The sequence below is a fragment of the Marmota marmota genome, unplaced genomic scaffold (genome assembly GCF_001458135.2).
Source record: "Marmota marmota marmota unplaced genomic scaffold, marMar, whole genome shotgun sequence".
Classification (NCBI taxonomy): domain Eukaryota; kingdom Metazoa; phylum Chordata; class Mammalia; order Rodentia; family Sciuridae; genus Marmota; species Marmota marmota.
The window spans coordinates 41006682-41024185 of NW_025999990.1; the positions used below are offsets into that span (position 1 = coordinate 41006682).

At 42.4% G+C, this 17504-nt stretch overlaps 1 protein-coding gene across 3 annotated transcripts in view; it reads left to right on the forward strand.

The window, feature by feature from the left end:
* Window positions 1-17504, forward strand: part of Tmem241 (transmembrane protein 241) — a 119444-nt gene that overhangs the window by 14637 nt on the left and 87303 nt on the right. The window contains exon 4 of one of the 3 annotated variants that reach the window (XM_048806438.1): window positions 13059-13140. The exons of the other annotated variants lie outside the window; for them this stretch is intronic. Within the exon in view, the coding sequence (XP_048662395.1) occupies window positions 13059-13140 (82 nt within the window). The remainder of the gene's footprint in view (window positions 1-13058; window positions 13141-17504) is intronic. 3 annotated transcript variants of the gene reach the window in all.

Consider the following 17504-nt stretch of genomic DNA (forward strand, 5'->3'; position numbering starts at 1 on the left):
AGGATAATGAAACAAACTTTCACAAGTTCCTCAGAAAACTTACTGAGAGCCCCAGAGAGGACATACTGCTGAATGACATCAGGTGTTGGCATGGTGATTGTGGGAAGAGTTCATGAGCCCAAGGTGGGTGAAAGGATGGGGTTTTTGACTCTGGTGTACATTAGGGTCTGCAGGTTGAGCCTACAGAGCACAGTATTTTGAACTCCTGTTTTATCGTAGATCATCCCTCATGTAGCTGTTGCTCTGTTCATGAAGCCCCTCTTTGGTCTCTTCTTGAGGTCAAGGCAGCAGTATTCAACGTGAAACCCCCATTCCTGAGCTCATAGGCATTGCAGCATGCACGTAGCTTATATTTTCATTCATTCATTGACTGTCTACTGGCAAGTCTCTCTCCTATTTCTTTGGATAAGAGATTTTCATTGCTTATTATTAAGGGTCCTGGGAGACCTATGTTTTATTTTGAATTTTTTGTCAACTGCATTTCTTAGCACTGACACCTCCTGTGTTCATTTACACTGCACTTGCAGTTCGTGTCCTGAGGCTCACTCAACACCACAGCTGACTTTGCCCTTCCAACAGGCATGAGGAGCATGAGGCGGCTTGGGAGGGGCAACCTTTCTCGTCAGTGGGGCCTGCAGGGTGGCAGATCTGGTGACTGCACCAGGGTCAAAGCCTAAACTTGAAGGGGGTTAGTGAAGCCTGGCAATGTGGGACCTGAGAACTGGCTTCTTGAGGCTCTTGTTGACCTTCGGGGATTGTCGGGACTATGCTTTATGTGACAAACTTTCCATTTCTGCATGAACTGGGGTTACATTTTGAGACTCTTGGGCCAGTGAATAAAACTGAAGTGGGAAGAAATGATGATTCCTCATATGTAGAGAGGTAAGAAGAGCCAGTTATGAAAGTGCCCTGAAAAAATGGAATTTTCTAGAAACTCAATGGTAACAATGCCCTTTGTGTCTAATCAGGGCCACTGCCTCATGTGTGAAACCTTGGGTACTGCAGGTAATAAGTTTCAGAGGTTGGGACTCCCATTGCTGTATTCCAAGTCAATTTGGCCAACAAGCTAGAGAGTAGATATAGAAGGCTTTGTAGGGAATGCTATCCCTGTTGCAACTACTCTGCTCTGCTATCATAGCACAAAAGCAGCAACAGAAAATCCCCGAATGTGTGGGTGTGGCTATTTTCAGAAGAGGGCGCATGCCTGTAATCTCAGCTACTTGGGAGGCTGAGGCACGAGGATCACAAGTTAGAGGCCCTCATCCACAACTTAGAGTGAGACTGTGTCTCAAAATAAAAAAAAAAAAAAATTAAAAAATTGGGCTGGGGTATAGCAAAAGAAATAAAGGTGGAAAGGAAGAAAGAAAGAGGCAGTGGGCAGGATTTGTCCTATAGTTGTTGTCCTATAGCCCATAGTTGTTGCTGACTCCTTCAACTTCTATTCTGAGGACAGTATCATCACAGGACTCTTTTTGAGGTCAAGTAAAATCAGGACTGGAATTTTGTCAAGGGCATGTTTGTGATTCTCTCTTGAGTCAGAGGGAAGAGTGAAGAGTAAAGGAGAAGGAACTAAGGAATAGGAAGAGAGAAAATGGGGTGCAAGACCCTCAGGAACATAGTCATCAGGCCCTACCTGATGGATCAAAATAATGAAATCTAGGGCTCTTCTGTAATTAGAAGTCCTCTTCAACTGTAAAGCAATTATTGACTTTAGAGTTGTAAGGTTAGTTTCTATTTTAGACAATGTCAATAGTCAGTATATGAACTCTGGCACGTTGCTCTTATTTTCATATTTAAAAACTGTTCTTAGGTCCACTAGGTGTCAGTAGAACACAAAATTTTCAAGAATTCAGTAGGAGGAGCCCTTCCGGCACCCAGGCATAGAACACTGCAGGGTGTTTTCAGCTAGCAGATGTTCTCTCAATAATGCACGCTCTATTTGAAAAACAAGTGATTTAATTTAATTAGTCTTCCTCTCAATAACAACAGTTCTATAATTCGTGCCAACAGACTTTTGTTAACTTCATGTACAATGCTTTATTCATCAGGGTTCTTAAGGAGGGTAGTGTGCATGCAAATGAAAAATAAGCCCCTGATTCAAACAAGATGCATATTTGTGCCTGTAAATCAGTTAAGGAAAATTTCACATCACCACAATTTCCAAATCAGACCCCTTGGCAAACCATCCTTCAGCATGGTAGGATCTGCAAGCCATCCAGCTAGGAGCTGCTGGGAAGCCTCCCTCCCTACACACACACACACACACACACACACACACACACACACACACACACAAATAAATGCACACACAGTCATGCACACACACATGTTCACTGGCTCAGCAGCTCCCCAGGGGCCCCCACACCACAGGGACCTGAAATTCTGCCTGGGCCACCTCAGGATCTAATTCCATCTTCCCTCCTTTGTGGGCAAACTGGGCAATGAAAGAAAGAACCAGCCCGGGAGGCCCAGATGGCTCCCACTGATGAATTCGAGGTGGAGAAAGGGGCCCTAATATCTTCCTCATGTTCAGGCCTTTGCCTCTTAGGATCAGATAGTTGGAGCTGTTAAAGCAGGGCAGGTCAGTGGGACCTTCCTATAAGGTGATTCTGTGATCACTTATAAACTTCAATGCATGTATCTTGAAATAGTAATCTCACTTTTGGGGGATTTATCCTGAATATCGGGAAAACATCATGAATCGAGAATAGAATATATTCAAAGATAATGGTACAGCATTAGAGTAGTAAGAAGATAGGATCAAATTAAATGTCCAGCAGTATGTGGGTATTCAGTTATTAATAAATTCAGGGTGACATTTTTGACATGGGAAGATTTTAAGTTAAGCAGGTTATAAAACACTATGGACAATAGGCTTCCTTTTTTTTTTTTTTTTGGGTACTGGGGATTGAACTCAGGGGCATTCAACCACTGAGCCACATCCCCAGCCCTATTTTGTATTTTATTTAGAGACAGGGTCTCACTGAGTTGCTCAGCACCTACTGTTGCTGAGGCTGGCTTTGAACCCACAGTCCTCCTGCCTCAGCCTCCCAGGCCACTGGGATTACAGGCATGTGTCACTGCTCTAGGCTTAGGCTTCCATTTTTCTGAAATGTTTATATGTGCACTATTTGGAAGGACACTGTGTCAGCTTTTTATTGCTGTGACTAAAATTTCTGATATAAACAACTTGCAGGAGGAAGGATTTATTTTGGCTCACATTTTCAGTCCGTGGTAGCCTGGCTGCATTGCTCTGGGTCTGAGATAAGGCAGAACATCATGCAGAAGGGCGTGGCAGAGAAAAGCTGCTCAGCTCATGCAGACAGAAAGTATGTATGGGGGTAGGGCAGGGACAATGTAGAGTCCCCAGGGGTTTTCCCCAGTGCCCTTTTCCCACCAATCATACTCTACCTGCCTCCAGTTTCCACCACCTCCAGTAAGTCCATTCAACTATCAGTGGATTAATCCACTGATGAGGTCAGAGCCCTCATGATCTGATCACTTCCCCTGTGCCCACTTCTGGACATTGCTATAGACATCCAAGATCCAAACCATAAGAGACACAGCAAGGTATTAACAGTGGTTATCCGTAGGTAAGAGATTATAATTCAATATTTTTCTTGATTATCTGTTTTTTTCAACTTTTCTAGTATGGATAGTTACTACTTTTTTTTTTCTTTTTTGTACCAGGGATTGAACCCAGGGGTGCTTAACCACTGAGCCACGTCCCAAGTTTTTCTTTATGTTTTATTTAGAGACAGGGTCTTGCTGAGTTGCTTAGGGCCTGGCTAAGTTGCTAAGGCTGCCCTTGATCACCATCCTCCTGCCTCAGCCTTCTGAGCCACCAGGATTACAGGTGTGCACCATCACACCCAGCAGGTACTAATTTTTAATAGGCAAAAGAGAGATTCAGTTATTATAGAAAACAAAATAACTCTCTACTCTATGATTCTAAGTTCATATCTATTGAGGGAAAAAAGTATGCTTGTTTTTTTTAATGCAGTTCATCTTTTTGTTGTCATGGTTATAGGTTACAACATGATTGCTAATAAGTGTTTATTGAATTTGAAATTATAGAATTCCCCATTAGGGCCATTTCAAAGAGACAGATGAAGGAGATAGAGATTTTTTGCAGTTATCTCTGCCCTTTAAAACTGAATAGCTAGCTAGGCACCACAGTGCATGCCTGTAATCCCAGTGGCTTGGGAGGCTGAGGCAGAAGGATCACAAGTTCAAGGGCATCCTGAGCAATTTAGTGAGGCCCTAAGCAACTTGGCGAGACCTTGTCTCTAAATAAAAATAAAACAAGGGGGAGAATGGGAGAAATGGAGGAACATTGATTGGGCAAAGGGGAGGGAGGGGAGGGAGGGTGCATGGGGGAGGAAAGATGGTGGAATGAGATGGACATCATTACCCTAGGTACATGTGTGACTGAACATATGGTGTGACACTACATCGTGTACAACCATAGAATTGTAAAGTTGTGCTGCAGTTGTGTACAATGAATCAAAATGCATTCTGCTGTCATATAAACCTAAATAAAATTTTTAAAATTTAATTAATTTTAAAAAAGGGCTGAGGATGTGGCACAGTGGGTAAGTGCCCCTAAGTATGACAGCATTAGCACTTCTGATCAGAGCAGAGTCTCTGAAGGTCTTGAAAACATCAGAGGAAGAATGCTAGTGATGATCAAGACTGGATTTTGTTGCTATTGTCTTTCCTTGTATTAATCTAGAGAAAGAAAGGAATTTTTATTACAAAAGGAATACATGGTGATTCTTTTTTTTTAATTTTAATTTTTTAATTTGTTTTAATTAGTTACACATGACAGTACAATGATCTTGACATCATACATTTGAATCAGATGGGGTATAATTTCTCATTTTTCTGAGTGTACAGGTTGCAGAATCACATTGGTCATACAGTCACGTATATACCCACAACAATAATAATGTCTATTTTATTCTGCTTCTTTAGCAAATATGGATGCTTGCTGTATTCCAGACATTGTTCTAGGTGCTGGGGACATACAGTGCATAAACAGAATCCTTGATTCATAGAGCTGACATTCTAGCTGAAGGAGGCAGGCACCACACAGATGAAAATGTAACTGTACAATGTCTCTTTGCCATTCAGGACAGAGAAGAGTAAGGCTGGGCAAGGAAATGGGTGTTATGTGGATGCACCAGTGGGTGGCGGGAGGTTGTTATTTTACAGAAAGTGGATGAGAAGACTGACTGATAAGGTGACATTTGAACAGAGATCTGAATTCATGCAAGTGGGCCATGCACTTGGTATCTGTGGTGAGAGGGTTCCTGAAGACACACCAGCAAGCCTTGAAGTGCCGGCATTTTTTATGACCAGCAGTTAGGCCAGACTGCATTTTTAATTCCATTTGTAAATGAAAACATTATCTTGTGTGCCTTTGCCCATGTCCAAGATTGTTTTCCAAGAAGAAAGTCATAAAGTTAATTTTTTTTCCATCAGAATATAGGTACTTTTAAGGCTTTTGTTAAGTAGTACATATGTATCTTTCAGAGAGATACTAGTTTATATCTCACAGATGTACACAAGGGGTCAGTTTCATGACACATTATATTAGGCAGTACATTTTTTAAAAAATGCTCGTTTCGGGGCTGGGGATGTGGCTCAAGCGGTAGCACACTCACCTGGCATGCGTGCGGCCCGGGTTCGATCCTCAGCACCACATACAAACAAAGATGTTGTGTCCACCGATAACTAAAAAATAAATATTAAAATTCTCTCTCTCTCTCTCTCAAAAAAAAATGCTAGTTTCTTGGGGAAAATTTGCTATATCTTTAGTTTAAGCTAATCAAATGCTCTTTTATTATTAGGGGACTTGAATAATCTTTTTTATATGTATTAGTCATTTGTGTGTGTGTGTGTGTGTGTGTGTGTGTGAGTGAGTGAGTGAGAGAGAGTGAGAGAGAGAGCGAGAGAGAGCGAGAGAGAGCGCCCACACAAAAAAATTACTGCTTGGTCTACTGTTTTTCTTTGGGGAGTTGACTTTTGCGTCAATTTGTAAAGAGTCATTATACATAAAAATACTAACCTTCAGTCTGTTTTTCTGTTATCAGTATTTTTTTCTTGATTTGTTAATTAGCTGTCAATCTACATTATGGTGTTTTTGGCCCTTACATTTTATGTGGGTAGATGGATCAGTCTTTAATGACTTCTGTCCTTGGAATAATGTGTTTAAAAAAAAAGTCAGAGGGGGGGCATTTATTGAGTGTTGCTTTGTTGACTGTGCTATGCACTGTCCCCAACACCATACATTCATTTTCTTGTCTAGTTTTCTCATTAGCCCCTTCTAAGCTTCATCATTCCTATTTTATATATGAAACAAGTGAGTTCTTGCAACCTAGCTTTAGAGTTGGGACATGGATCCAGGTTTGCCTGTGATGACTGTTAAAAACTTTAGATCAAGTAAATTTAGCAGAGCTTATTTGAGCAACGAACAATTCATGAGCTGGACAACACTTAGAACAACCAGAAGAGATTCTGCATAGCAGACAGCAAGCTCTGAATGCAAAAGTAAAGAAACAACTTGATTGGCTATAGCAAGGCATCTGCCTTATTTCGGTGTAGTTCAGTGGGAGGTTCCTACTGGTATAACCAGTGGGCTGGTGGCTGCTTGTGATTGGCTGAGGTTTAATTTTTTTTTTTTTTAAACTTTTCAATCAGTTTCAATAAATGTCTCCAAGAGGTTTGCTTATGTAAGAGCTCTGGGTACAGAGACAACCCCAGGCTATGGCCTCCTTCTTATTTGCTTTAAACTGCAAAGGCCACATTCTTTCCACTACATGCAACCCTCTGCACTGTACTTGTGCATCTTTTCTGTCCCCATGCTTAGATGACCTGCCTTCTGACAGAAGAAGGGACTCAGTCCAGGGACATGTTGAAACTTTGTCCATCTGTTAGAGCTAGCGGTTAAAGTCACTCAGCTAATTGCTGGAATGTTCTTGGGAGCAAGAAAATGAATCATACTTTCAAAAGATACTTTTCAAAATATTTACATAGCCTTGTGAATATTACAAGATTATACTCTCCTGCATGGGAGGCTGAGGCAGGAGAAACGCAAATTCAAGGCCAGTTTGAACGACTTAGTGAGACCCTATTTCAAAATAATAAAAAAGGCTGGGGATGTAGCTGAGTGGTTGGGCACTTGTCTAACATGCACAAGACCCTGGGCTTACTATCCGGTACCAAACAGAAAAAAGAAAGTTGTTTGGTGGATCTCCCTGGAGAATAGTACTCAGTTTTAGCAGAGCTAGCTAAGATGTTAAGTAATAGTTTCATTGCTTCCTGAAGAAAAAATTGTTTAAAAAAATATTTATGGGATGACAGAAGCACAAAGGAACACCAAACTGGTAGCTCTTGTCCTTAGCTCATCTCCACACTGGAGAAGCAGGGGAGACCCAGTTGTTATGAATTTTATCTGCACCAAGCCTGAGCCCTTAGAGTTGGGATAGTGCTTTAGCAGTCATGGAAACCCTTTAAGCCAGAGGTCCAAATTCGTATTCTTGAAACAACAACTGTCAGTAGTTCTTCAAATTATGTAAATACAGCTGTGGGCCAGCTCTCTCTTGCAGCAGATTTTGTCTCTACGCATAATACACCCACCTTCTGTCTCTTTTTTTGGTACCAGGGATTGAAATCAGGGGCACTCAACTACTGAGCCACAGTCCCCAGCCCTATTTTGTGTTTTAGAGACAGGGTCTCACTGAATTGCTTAGTCTCGCTTTTGCTGAGGCTGGCTTTGAACTTGAGATCCTCCTGCCTCAGCCTCCAGAGCTGCTGGGATTACAGGCGGGCACCACCATGCCCAGCTCCTTTCTCTCTTACCATGGCTGCTACAGTCTGTTTATTGCCTGACTTTCCCACTTGCTTGTAAATTTCATAAAAATAAGGCCTTGGACTGTCTAAAGAGCTGTACCTTTAATGACTAGAATACTGGAATATACCATGTGCTTAATAAATAGTTAATGGATATCTTAGTCTGTTTGGGCTGCTATAAAAAAATACCATGGACTAAATGGCTTATAAACAACAGAAATTTATTACTCACAGTTCTAGAGACTGGGAAGTCTAAGATCAAGGTGGCGGCAGAGTTGGTATCTGGGGCTGACCCACTCCCTGGTTCATTGATGACGACTTCCCGCTGTGTCACCAGGTAGTGGGAGGGGCAAGGGAGCTAGCTTTATGAAGTCTCTTTTATAAGGGCACTAATCCTGTTCATCAGGGCCCTGCCCTTATGACCTAATCACTTTCTGGAGACCCCACCGTTTAATGACACCACTTCAGGGGTTAGGATTTCAACATATGGATTTGGAGGGGGTCAAGATATTCTTACACAGCAATGAAGAATAAGCTTGTGACAGAGCCTTTCCAAACCACAGGAAACTCTTACTGCTGTTACTAATGAACAAAAGGGAGAAACTATATTGAAGAAAATATATTTGAATTTTAGTCTCAAAATTGAAGACTAGGGACTATAGAAAACATCAACTCTAAGACAAATTTAATAGTATATTTTGGATTATTAGAGAACAAGGGAGGCTCCCCAGAACCTTATAGCAATTGTCTACTTTACATCTTTGTATCCCCAAAGTGAGATGATCATAATTTTCAAGACAACTCATGATTTCCCCCAGTCAAACCTGTTTTGGTTTCCCCTGTCTTAGCATACTACCCCAATGTCATTCCAGTTGATTCTCTGTACTGTAGCCAGAGCAACCTTTTCAAAACTCAAGTCGAATCCTCTCCACCCCTGGGTTTATCCCTTCTTCTACTCAAGCTAAGCTTGTCTTCCTCTAATTTTTCTCGTTACAGGGCCTTTGCACATGCCATTTTTATGTCTAGAATGCTGGGTCCCCTGCGCTGCTCTAGCTCCCAACCCCTGTACCCAATTTAACTTTGGCTTTCATTTCAAACATCACTGGAAATGACTTTAAGAGGTCAGAATGTCATTAGCATAGTCTTTTAGTCTCTTTTGTAACAGTTATCAATGTAGTATTTTAGTTATTTTATATAAGCAAGACATACAGTTTCCATCCTTGGGAGGCTTACATTGTAGTTGGGAGCTGGGGGAGACATTAATAATATATGCAGAAGCTCTTTTATCTGACTATTGGATAGACAATTAGTGGGTTAATTAAAAGTCAAATACATCAGGAAATTATCTTTGATAGAACAATCTATTCATTTTGACTTAAAACATAAATATGCATGTATGGATTGCTAATTGGTATTCTCTCAGGTCTTTTGTTGTTTATACTATACCTAACTTATACTCTGTTGTTTTCATTTGGAATATATTCTTAAAAAGTTGAACAAGAGCCTGCGCGTGGCGCACGCCTGTGGCTTGGGAGTCTGAGGCAGGAGGATGGAGAGTGCAGAGCCAGCTTCAGCAAAAGCCAGGTGCTAAGCAACTCAGTGAGACCCTGACTCTAAATAAAATACAAAACAGGGCTGGGATGTGGCTCAGTGGTGAGTGCCCCTGAGTTCAATCCCCAGTACAAAAAAAAAAAAAAAAAGTTGAGAACTTTGAAACCATACAAATATAGGATCTTTGATTTTTAGTTATTTTTTTCCTTTTTTCCTACCCTCTCACACTTGCCTTACCCACACCTGTTCTGGCAGCCATTTTCCCAGACACCCATGTTTATTATTCTTAATGGCGGCTGTGGGGTTATGTTGGCGTGTGTTGGAATAAGGCAGCTTCACATTGGTGAGCACCCAGGAGGGCCAAGGAAGGGCCCCACAGCCAATGGCTTCTTCCACAGTTGTCCCCAGTGCTCCCATGAGTGCATGCTGCTTTGCCCTGTTGGCCATGAGTGAGGTGATTGTGGTCAACACAAGCCCCAGTGCCCTGTGCCTGGTCCCACATTTCCCAGAAGTCTGTGTGTTTGTTCTGGTGGAAGTTATTTCCTTGTGTTTCAGGGCAGAGGGGTTAAACTACAAGATGTTCCCTAGTTGCTTTCTTTTCCTCACGTCCACAGCCCCTCAGATTCTCTGGTATCTCTTGGAGTATTTGACTCAGCAGGCGTTTTCTTTGTTTATTTTAAGGGGGACTGGAGTACAAATGTCAGGGCCTCTACTGACCTTACATTCCACAGTGCTGGGCGTGCTGCAGCCAGACCAGCTGCTGTTTCACGTGGTGCACCCCAGACTTCCTCATCAACACTCTGCTTGCACCATAGCCCGGGGGTTCCTTCCAAGGACAGCAGGTCACAGGCCTCTGTCCCTTCTCCTGTGATCCATGCAAGCTTAATGTCAAGTGGGAAACCTTTTCCTAGAGGAGGAGCAATTAGCTGCTGTTACTCCTGGCCCCTTAGGGGGGAAGACTGCATCCTTCTTTCTCTGACCTCCTTTTAGTTGGGGGTGCCACACCTCTTATTGCATCAGGGATGGTGATAACAGAGAACATTCCTTGATTAATTAGCTGCTTTATCTGCTACTAAATTTCTGTTGTGTTTGCAGCTTATCTGTTTACATGTCTGTGTTTCTCCATAACCTATGAGCCTCCAGAAGGCAGTGTGTAAAAGGGGCTTTAGAGCCAGATGGACCTGGATTCAGATTCTGGCTTTGCCATTTACCAGCTGTTCTAACCATAGGCAAATACCTTTAAAGTTTTTGTGCCTCTGTTTCCTTCTGGGCACAATAGGGTAATAATACAGATGCACCTTCACTTACAACCCAGTTATATCCTTGATAACACCATGGTAAATCGGAAATACTGTAAAAAATGCACTGAATACATCTAACCAGCTCAACATTATAGTTTAGCCTCGTCTATCTTAAACGTGCCCAGAACACTTAACTTAGCCTCCAGTTGGGCAGAATCAGTGGAGACAAAACTTATTAATAATAAAGTGTTAAATATACATGTAATTTATTGAATACCACATTAAAAACAAAAACCAGAAAAGATGTATGAGCTTGCTGTTAGAAATACTGGGGTGCCACCAGGACTCAAAAATGTGCTTGGAGTAGCTCAGCCAGGCCAGCTTTACATCTGCAGAAGGGTGTGTGCCTCAAGCAAGCACGTTGCCCCCCCCCCGCCCCAGTCCGGTTTTTATCCCTAATGCTGCACTGTCTCTTGCTCTGATAGGAGGAGCTTGGGGTTACAGTCTATGCAATTGGCTATTTTAAAAATTGGGGCGGGCACAGGAAAGGGCGATAGTTAAAATGGTTACAACTGAATCTCCAAATGGCTAGGATTAGATCTCATATCCCAATTTAGATCTCATTTCCCAATTAAGACTCAACACTATATTCTGAAAATGGACCACTAGACTTTCTATTTCTCACAATGCTTTGACATCATCATAAATTGAAAGTTTTTAAGTCAGGGACCATCTGGAACAACTTCCTTATAGGAATTTTGTGCATATTTTTAAAAGATATAGCATAGAAGTGATTTATCACAGTGCCTGGTTTGTCACAAGCAGTCACTAAAGGTTGACTGTGAGGCTGCTGCTCATATTCAAGTCCCAGCACTGTGTTAGTTTCTGTAAGTATTGTTGAATGAATTGATGTAGTGAGTAAGGTCTGAAGTACTTGTTAGCCCCTGGAAGCATTGAAATGCTAGATCTAGATCTGGTCTTGGATGGGGTGCCTGCCCCTGCCCATAAAATGAAGCCCATCTCTTGAGCAGATACCCTTCCAGAAGAGCAGTTCACTGAGTTGGGGTTATTGTGGGATTATTGTGTTATACTATATGGTAATAGCATCACTTATTTTATTCATTGTTTATTCATTATTAATGAAGAAGATAGGGGAATGGGCCCCCAAAGAGGCTTCTCTAAATGAATAGGTTGTTCCTTGAAATTAACCTGTAGAAACATTCCAAATTTATCTGCAAACTCCTTGTCCTGGGGCAGCAGAAAAAGGGAGATGGGACAGATATGAGTGAAGGCTACAGGACTCAGGACTAACCAATTAGAATGTTTCAGGCTGGTCCAATAGCTGTAACACTTTCCCCGTACCTGATCAGCATAGACATTGACCAATTAACCTTGGTACTTTTTCAATACCTGATAGCATAGATATTGACCAATAGCTTTGGTACTTTTCCAATACCCAATTAACACAGTATTGATTAGTGCCCTTACCCAGTAAATCCCTAGACTAGCACACTTAACTACAGTCCCTGTTGGGCTTTGGGGAAGCTCTATTTTCTTCTCACTTTGATGAGTCCTACTCTTTTATACTCATGTGTCCTTGTCTGTGGTTTTTCATTCTTCCAGTTGACAAGACAACCTGGAGAGAAGTCACTGGAAGGCAGCGGGGATCTGCTGTAATACTACAGCAGCAGAGGCTGAAAATGCGGTTTCTTTTGGGAACCTGAATTAGTGCATCAGACGCATTTCTAACAGATGGGGGAAGCAGTTTGCAACCTTAAGTGATATGCATTGTATGTAAAATGAGGATTTTGCTTTTCTTGAGGAGAATGAGATTCCACACTGTAATGAAAAAGCAGTTCCTGGTGTGTCCACAATTGAATCAAAGAAATGAGCCCTTCAGAAGTCCTTGAAGATTCCCTGAAACAGAATTCCGGCAATGCCAGGTTAACGGTTGAAGTCAACATATGACCACCCTGCTGAAGTTCTAGAATTTATTTTTAAAAATTCATTATTTTTATTTTAGTGGTTCTTTTTGTTGTGAATCCATGGAACTGTTTGATATAGCCTAGGTAAAGAGTCTTTTTATAATTTTACTGACCAAATTAAAATCACCAGCCTTGAAAAAAAAAATTAGATTTGTTTTCTTTCCTGGCCTGCAGCAAGCCCTCTCCCATTTCCAACTGTGGGGTCAATAGTGCTAGATAGCTGGCACAATGACAGGGCTGTAGAAAGGACATCTGCCTCTGTGGCTCTCACAATGAATAAAGACCACATCTCACTTAAGGAGTCCATCAGGGATATTCAGACAATCCCTGTGTTAGGTGCCTCTGACACCAACTGCCTTTTTTTTTTTTTTTTAAAAACATAAAGCAGCAAAGATATTATTGTGGTTTTTCCTCCTCTTTTCAGATCTGATGTTTTGACTTGGCTTCCTGCTTCAATTCTGTTTGTGGGGAAAATCTATGCTGGGTCCAGGGCTTTGTCCAGACTGGTAAGTATTAGAGATTGGGGTGGGGAGGGATGACCCCTCTCTCTCCCCTTCCTCTTTGCCTTTTAACATATTGCATGTGGCATCTGTCTCATCCATGGGTTGGAGGCAAAGCATCAGCTTTAGTAATGGTAAAGCTAGATTGGAGAACAAGTCTTGGGTCTGAGCCAACATGGGACATTACCCCTGCTTTCACCGAATTGAAAATAACCTGAAAATCAGAAAGGGCCAGCTTATCTTGCAAGGATGGAGCCATTCAAGGGAAAAGCAGAAGAGAAGCAACAGGCTTTGCTTCAGCAGCCTTCAGTGGAGGCCAGCTCTCCACTTGCTTAAGTCAGGCTGTCTATGGGGGCAGGAGGGTGGGGTGGGGGCTCAGTCGGCTCCCTACTTCTGAGGAACTCAAACCCTGCCTACTGGTAACATGGTACAGAGGATGCTGGCCTCAGTCATGGACACAAATGCCTGGTGCAGAGTTGATACCCAGTACATGGGGATGTTAGTAAAATAAATGATCTGTTCTGTTTTCCCACCCTCTCCACCCAGTACTGAGCTCCCCAAATGTAGGAACTATGAAAACCAGAGCTGCTTCCAGATCCCTCAAAATATTTAGTTGTCATAAAGAGAAACCATCATTGATGGAAGGTGGCATAAAAATCAGGAGTGGCATTAATGTCTGCCCCCACCCCCAGGGCTGGGATTGGAACTCGTGGCCTTGTACTTGCCTGGCAAGTGCTCTGCCACTGAGCCATACCCCCAGTCTTCCTGCTCCCTTTTAATATCCTGCTATTTTTGTTTGTTTTGTGGTACTGAGGATTAAACTCAGGCTTGTTCTTCCAGTAAGCTGCACCCCCAACCCTTTTAAAAACATTTTTGATTCAGTCTCTACATTGCCCAGGTTGGCCTCAATCTTGCAATCCTCCTGCCTCAGCCTCTCAGGTGGTTGGGATTAAAGTCATATGCCACTCCTGGCTTGCCGTTTTTCTCAGAGAATGTCTGTGTTCTGACTTTCAGAAAAATGTGACTTTGCAAAAGAATTCTGTCTTTTTATATTGTTTGTTATATTAGTCCCTGAGATTTCAGATATAACAGTAAAAACAAACAAGTAAACAAAATCCACTTAACTGCATAACAATGTTGCAAAATAGCAGTGGAGAATGTAATTTCTAAATTAAATCATCGTTTTTCTTTCCTGATTCATAAGCTTGAGAAGATGGAATGATACATACAGTGGGAGAAACTTCCTGGGTGGGCCTAAGAACTGACCTGCAGTGCATGTTGGTGCTCAGCCCAGAACATGCAGCTTGAGCTGGTTTTCCATCTTGGTTCCATCAGGCCTGTGGGCTCCTATGAATCTGCTGCCTCACTTTACATCCTTTGTCCAGCAGAGGGCGCGTATCTTCTCCTACAACAGAGAGGATTTGGTGGGGGAAAAAAATTGTTGCTCAAAGGCTTTTACAACTTTTTCCTAGGCTCCAGATAATTATGGGTGCCAGAATTTTGAAGGTTGAATGAAAAACGCATTGTGCTCATAATACTTTCTGTTCGAAGAGTGCTTTTGTATGGGTTTCCAGAGTATTTCCTTTGTATCTTTTTCTGTGATTCTCATAATCACCAAACAAGTGGTGGGTGAGGCAGATGCCAGTTAGCTGACACAGGAAGAGATGTTGGTGTGGAAAGTCTTGCTAACCTGCCTCTAGTCCCAGGTAGTGGCAGCTCTTCTGGATCCCCACCTTTTGTCGTTCCAGATTTGTGTCTTTAGGACCAATGCATAGGATTTTCCCTCTTCTGCACTAGGGATTGAACCCAGGGGTGCTTGCCCTACCACTGAATTATATCTCTGGCCCATTAATTTTTTTTTTTAATTTTGAGACAAGGTCTTGCTAAGTTGCCCAGGCTGGCCTCGAACTTGCAGTCCTCCTGAGTAGCTGGGTTTACAGGTGTGTGCCACTGCACCCAGCTTGGATTTTTGAATGAGCCCAAGGTAAAAATAGTCATGCATAACTTAAGACCCTTTTGACTGCATGTGTTAGAAAGCTTACAAACTAGTCTAAACAAAAGGAAATTTACTGGTATAAATAAAAATTGTAGGGTAGAGACCTACCTGAAGTGTGCCTTGATTCAGGTTCAATGACAGCTTCTTTCAATGTTTTTCTGTTCTCTTCTCTGTCTTAGCCCCATTTCACAGCCAGGCCATCCTCTCTTAGGTGTTATCTCCAGGCTTACTTTCTTATAACTGAACTGGAGACAGTCTTACTAGTAGTTCCTGTATGAGTTCCAGGTTTCCCTTAGATTCAATCAGTCAGGGCCATTGCCTATCCCTAATCTTAAAACTAGTCGGGAGGATGGAATTACGTTGATTGGCTGGCCCTGGATCTTGCTTCCTGAAACAACTGCTGTGGATGGAGAGGTTGGGAACACTGATTTACTATCCCTGGCCATAGAGGGTCCCCACCTGGATCCCATAGACGAAGAAGAGGGTGTGGCAGATTCTCAATAGAGAAACCATAACAACAACCAAAAAAGGGACAGGGATATGAGGTGGGCTAAAGTCCATTGTAAATATCACTCTTGCTAGCTTTAGGCAGATGGGGAGTCCTGTAACCTAGAACAATGTTTCTCGAAGTGTGATCCACAGGTGCACTGATCTTTGAGTTCCTTGTTACCTGTGAGAAGATCGCGCCAGGACATACATCAGCTTCAGCACTAAACATACTTGTTTCATTGAGTGTCTGTGGCTGCTGCTTTTTAACAGCAGAAGAAGGAAATAGTGCATTGATTTACATGTTGTGTGAGCTCCTTCTCTTCTCCTGTACCAGCAGTGGAGTGACTTTGACCTAAGAACAGCCTTCTTTAACCAGCAAAGAGAAGCCACTCAATTTAAACTCTTTGAACCAAGGGAAACAACCCAATTCCAAATATGCCCAATTAGAGTAAGAGGAAGATGGGTGGGAGACACTTACTATTGTTTTTTTAACAAAAGGACTCAATCCAGCATCTTTTCTTTGTTTTTACACAGTTGCTTCCTAGGGTGGGTAAACATGAGGCATTGGTACAGTTTGTGTTGGATAGAAAACAGACATCAATATGCTGCTGCCAAGCTGTCAGTTTAATGAATCCATAAGGAATTAGGGGGAAAATACTTAGTTAAAATCTGTGGGTGTGTTGTTATGCAAAACACTTTCAAGGTAGCTCTCCCATGAAGACTCCGTGATGTGGCAAGGCTGTGAAGTTCAGTTCTGATGTGCAGTGCCCAGGAGGAAGCCAGGCAACCTCTGCAAGGGCCCTGTGGAAAGAGTTCTTTGTGGATTTTTCTCCACCTCGAACTCACAAACAAATGATACGTAGAGTTAAATATTATTTTTGTGGTTATCCATTAAGAAAATATTTATTTGGGACCTACTGTGTGCTGGGGCTTAAAGACAAAGAAGACCTGGTTCCTGACTTTGAGGAACCAGAAGGGATGAGAGGCAATGAGAGATACATGGCTCCCCACAGGGGCAGCCACCATGAATACTCAGTGTCAAGCATGTGCTGGGTGCTTCCTGTGTTGCCAGTTTGGGTGTCATATGATGTTGAACTTACTCTCCCTTTGACACAGCTGATTCTGACCTGCCTGCCCATACACTGCATGACGTCACAGCGGTGATGGCTCTGATGGTATGAGTGCCAATCTTTGGACAGCATAACTTTGACGTTTCATTGTCACTCTCATTATAATTTTCTGCCTTAAGTATTCTCCCCTACTCTGGGTTGCCTCAAAGCCTGTGCTGGAGAGTGTTTAGGACAGATGTACAAATTCCTACATGAGTGAGCCTGCTGGGGAGAGGCCATGGTGCTGGTGATTCACCTGCTGCTCAAACCATGTCATTCTCTTGCTTAGGGAAGGCCAGGGTCAGCAGTTGGAGAGACTGTGCAAATCTTGGTTAAGGCACCTTGACAAGGCTGGAATTGGTTTTCTTGCTGACCTCTTTGAACTTGATCTTTCCTAACTGCTTGTCATGGTTTGTCTCTTGCATGAGCTCAGCAGCCACTCAACACATTGTGGGTGGAGATGAGATGGAGGGAGGTGTTGATGAAGGACATGCATCAATAATTAAATCCATTTGGAGTGAATTACTCAGTTAAGCAAGATGGAACTTGTGGGTCTCCTCTGCCTTTGGTTCCAGTATCACATAAAGGGACTTGGATCCATGAAGGAAAGAATCTAAGTGTTGATGTTGAAAGGAGAAGCTGTCCTCCTCTTACTGCTGAGTAGGGGTTGCTTTTCTTTTTTCATATTGTTTTCTCATCAAGGCTGTTGCAGTTCAGTCAATCTACAAGGATTACTTTGTTCAATCTACACTGATTACTTTTTAAAACATGGGCTT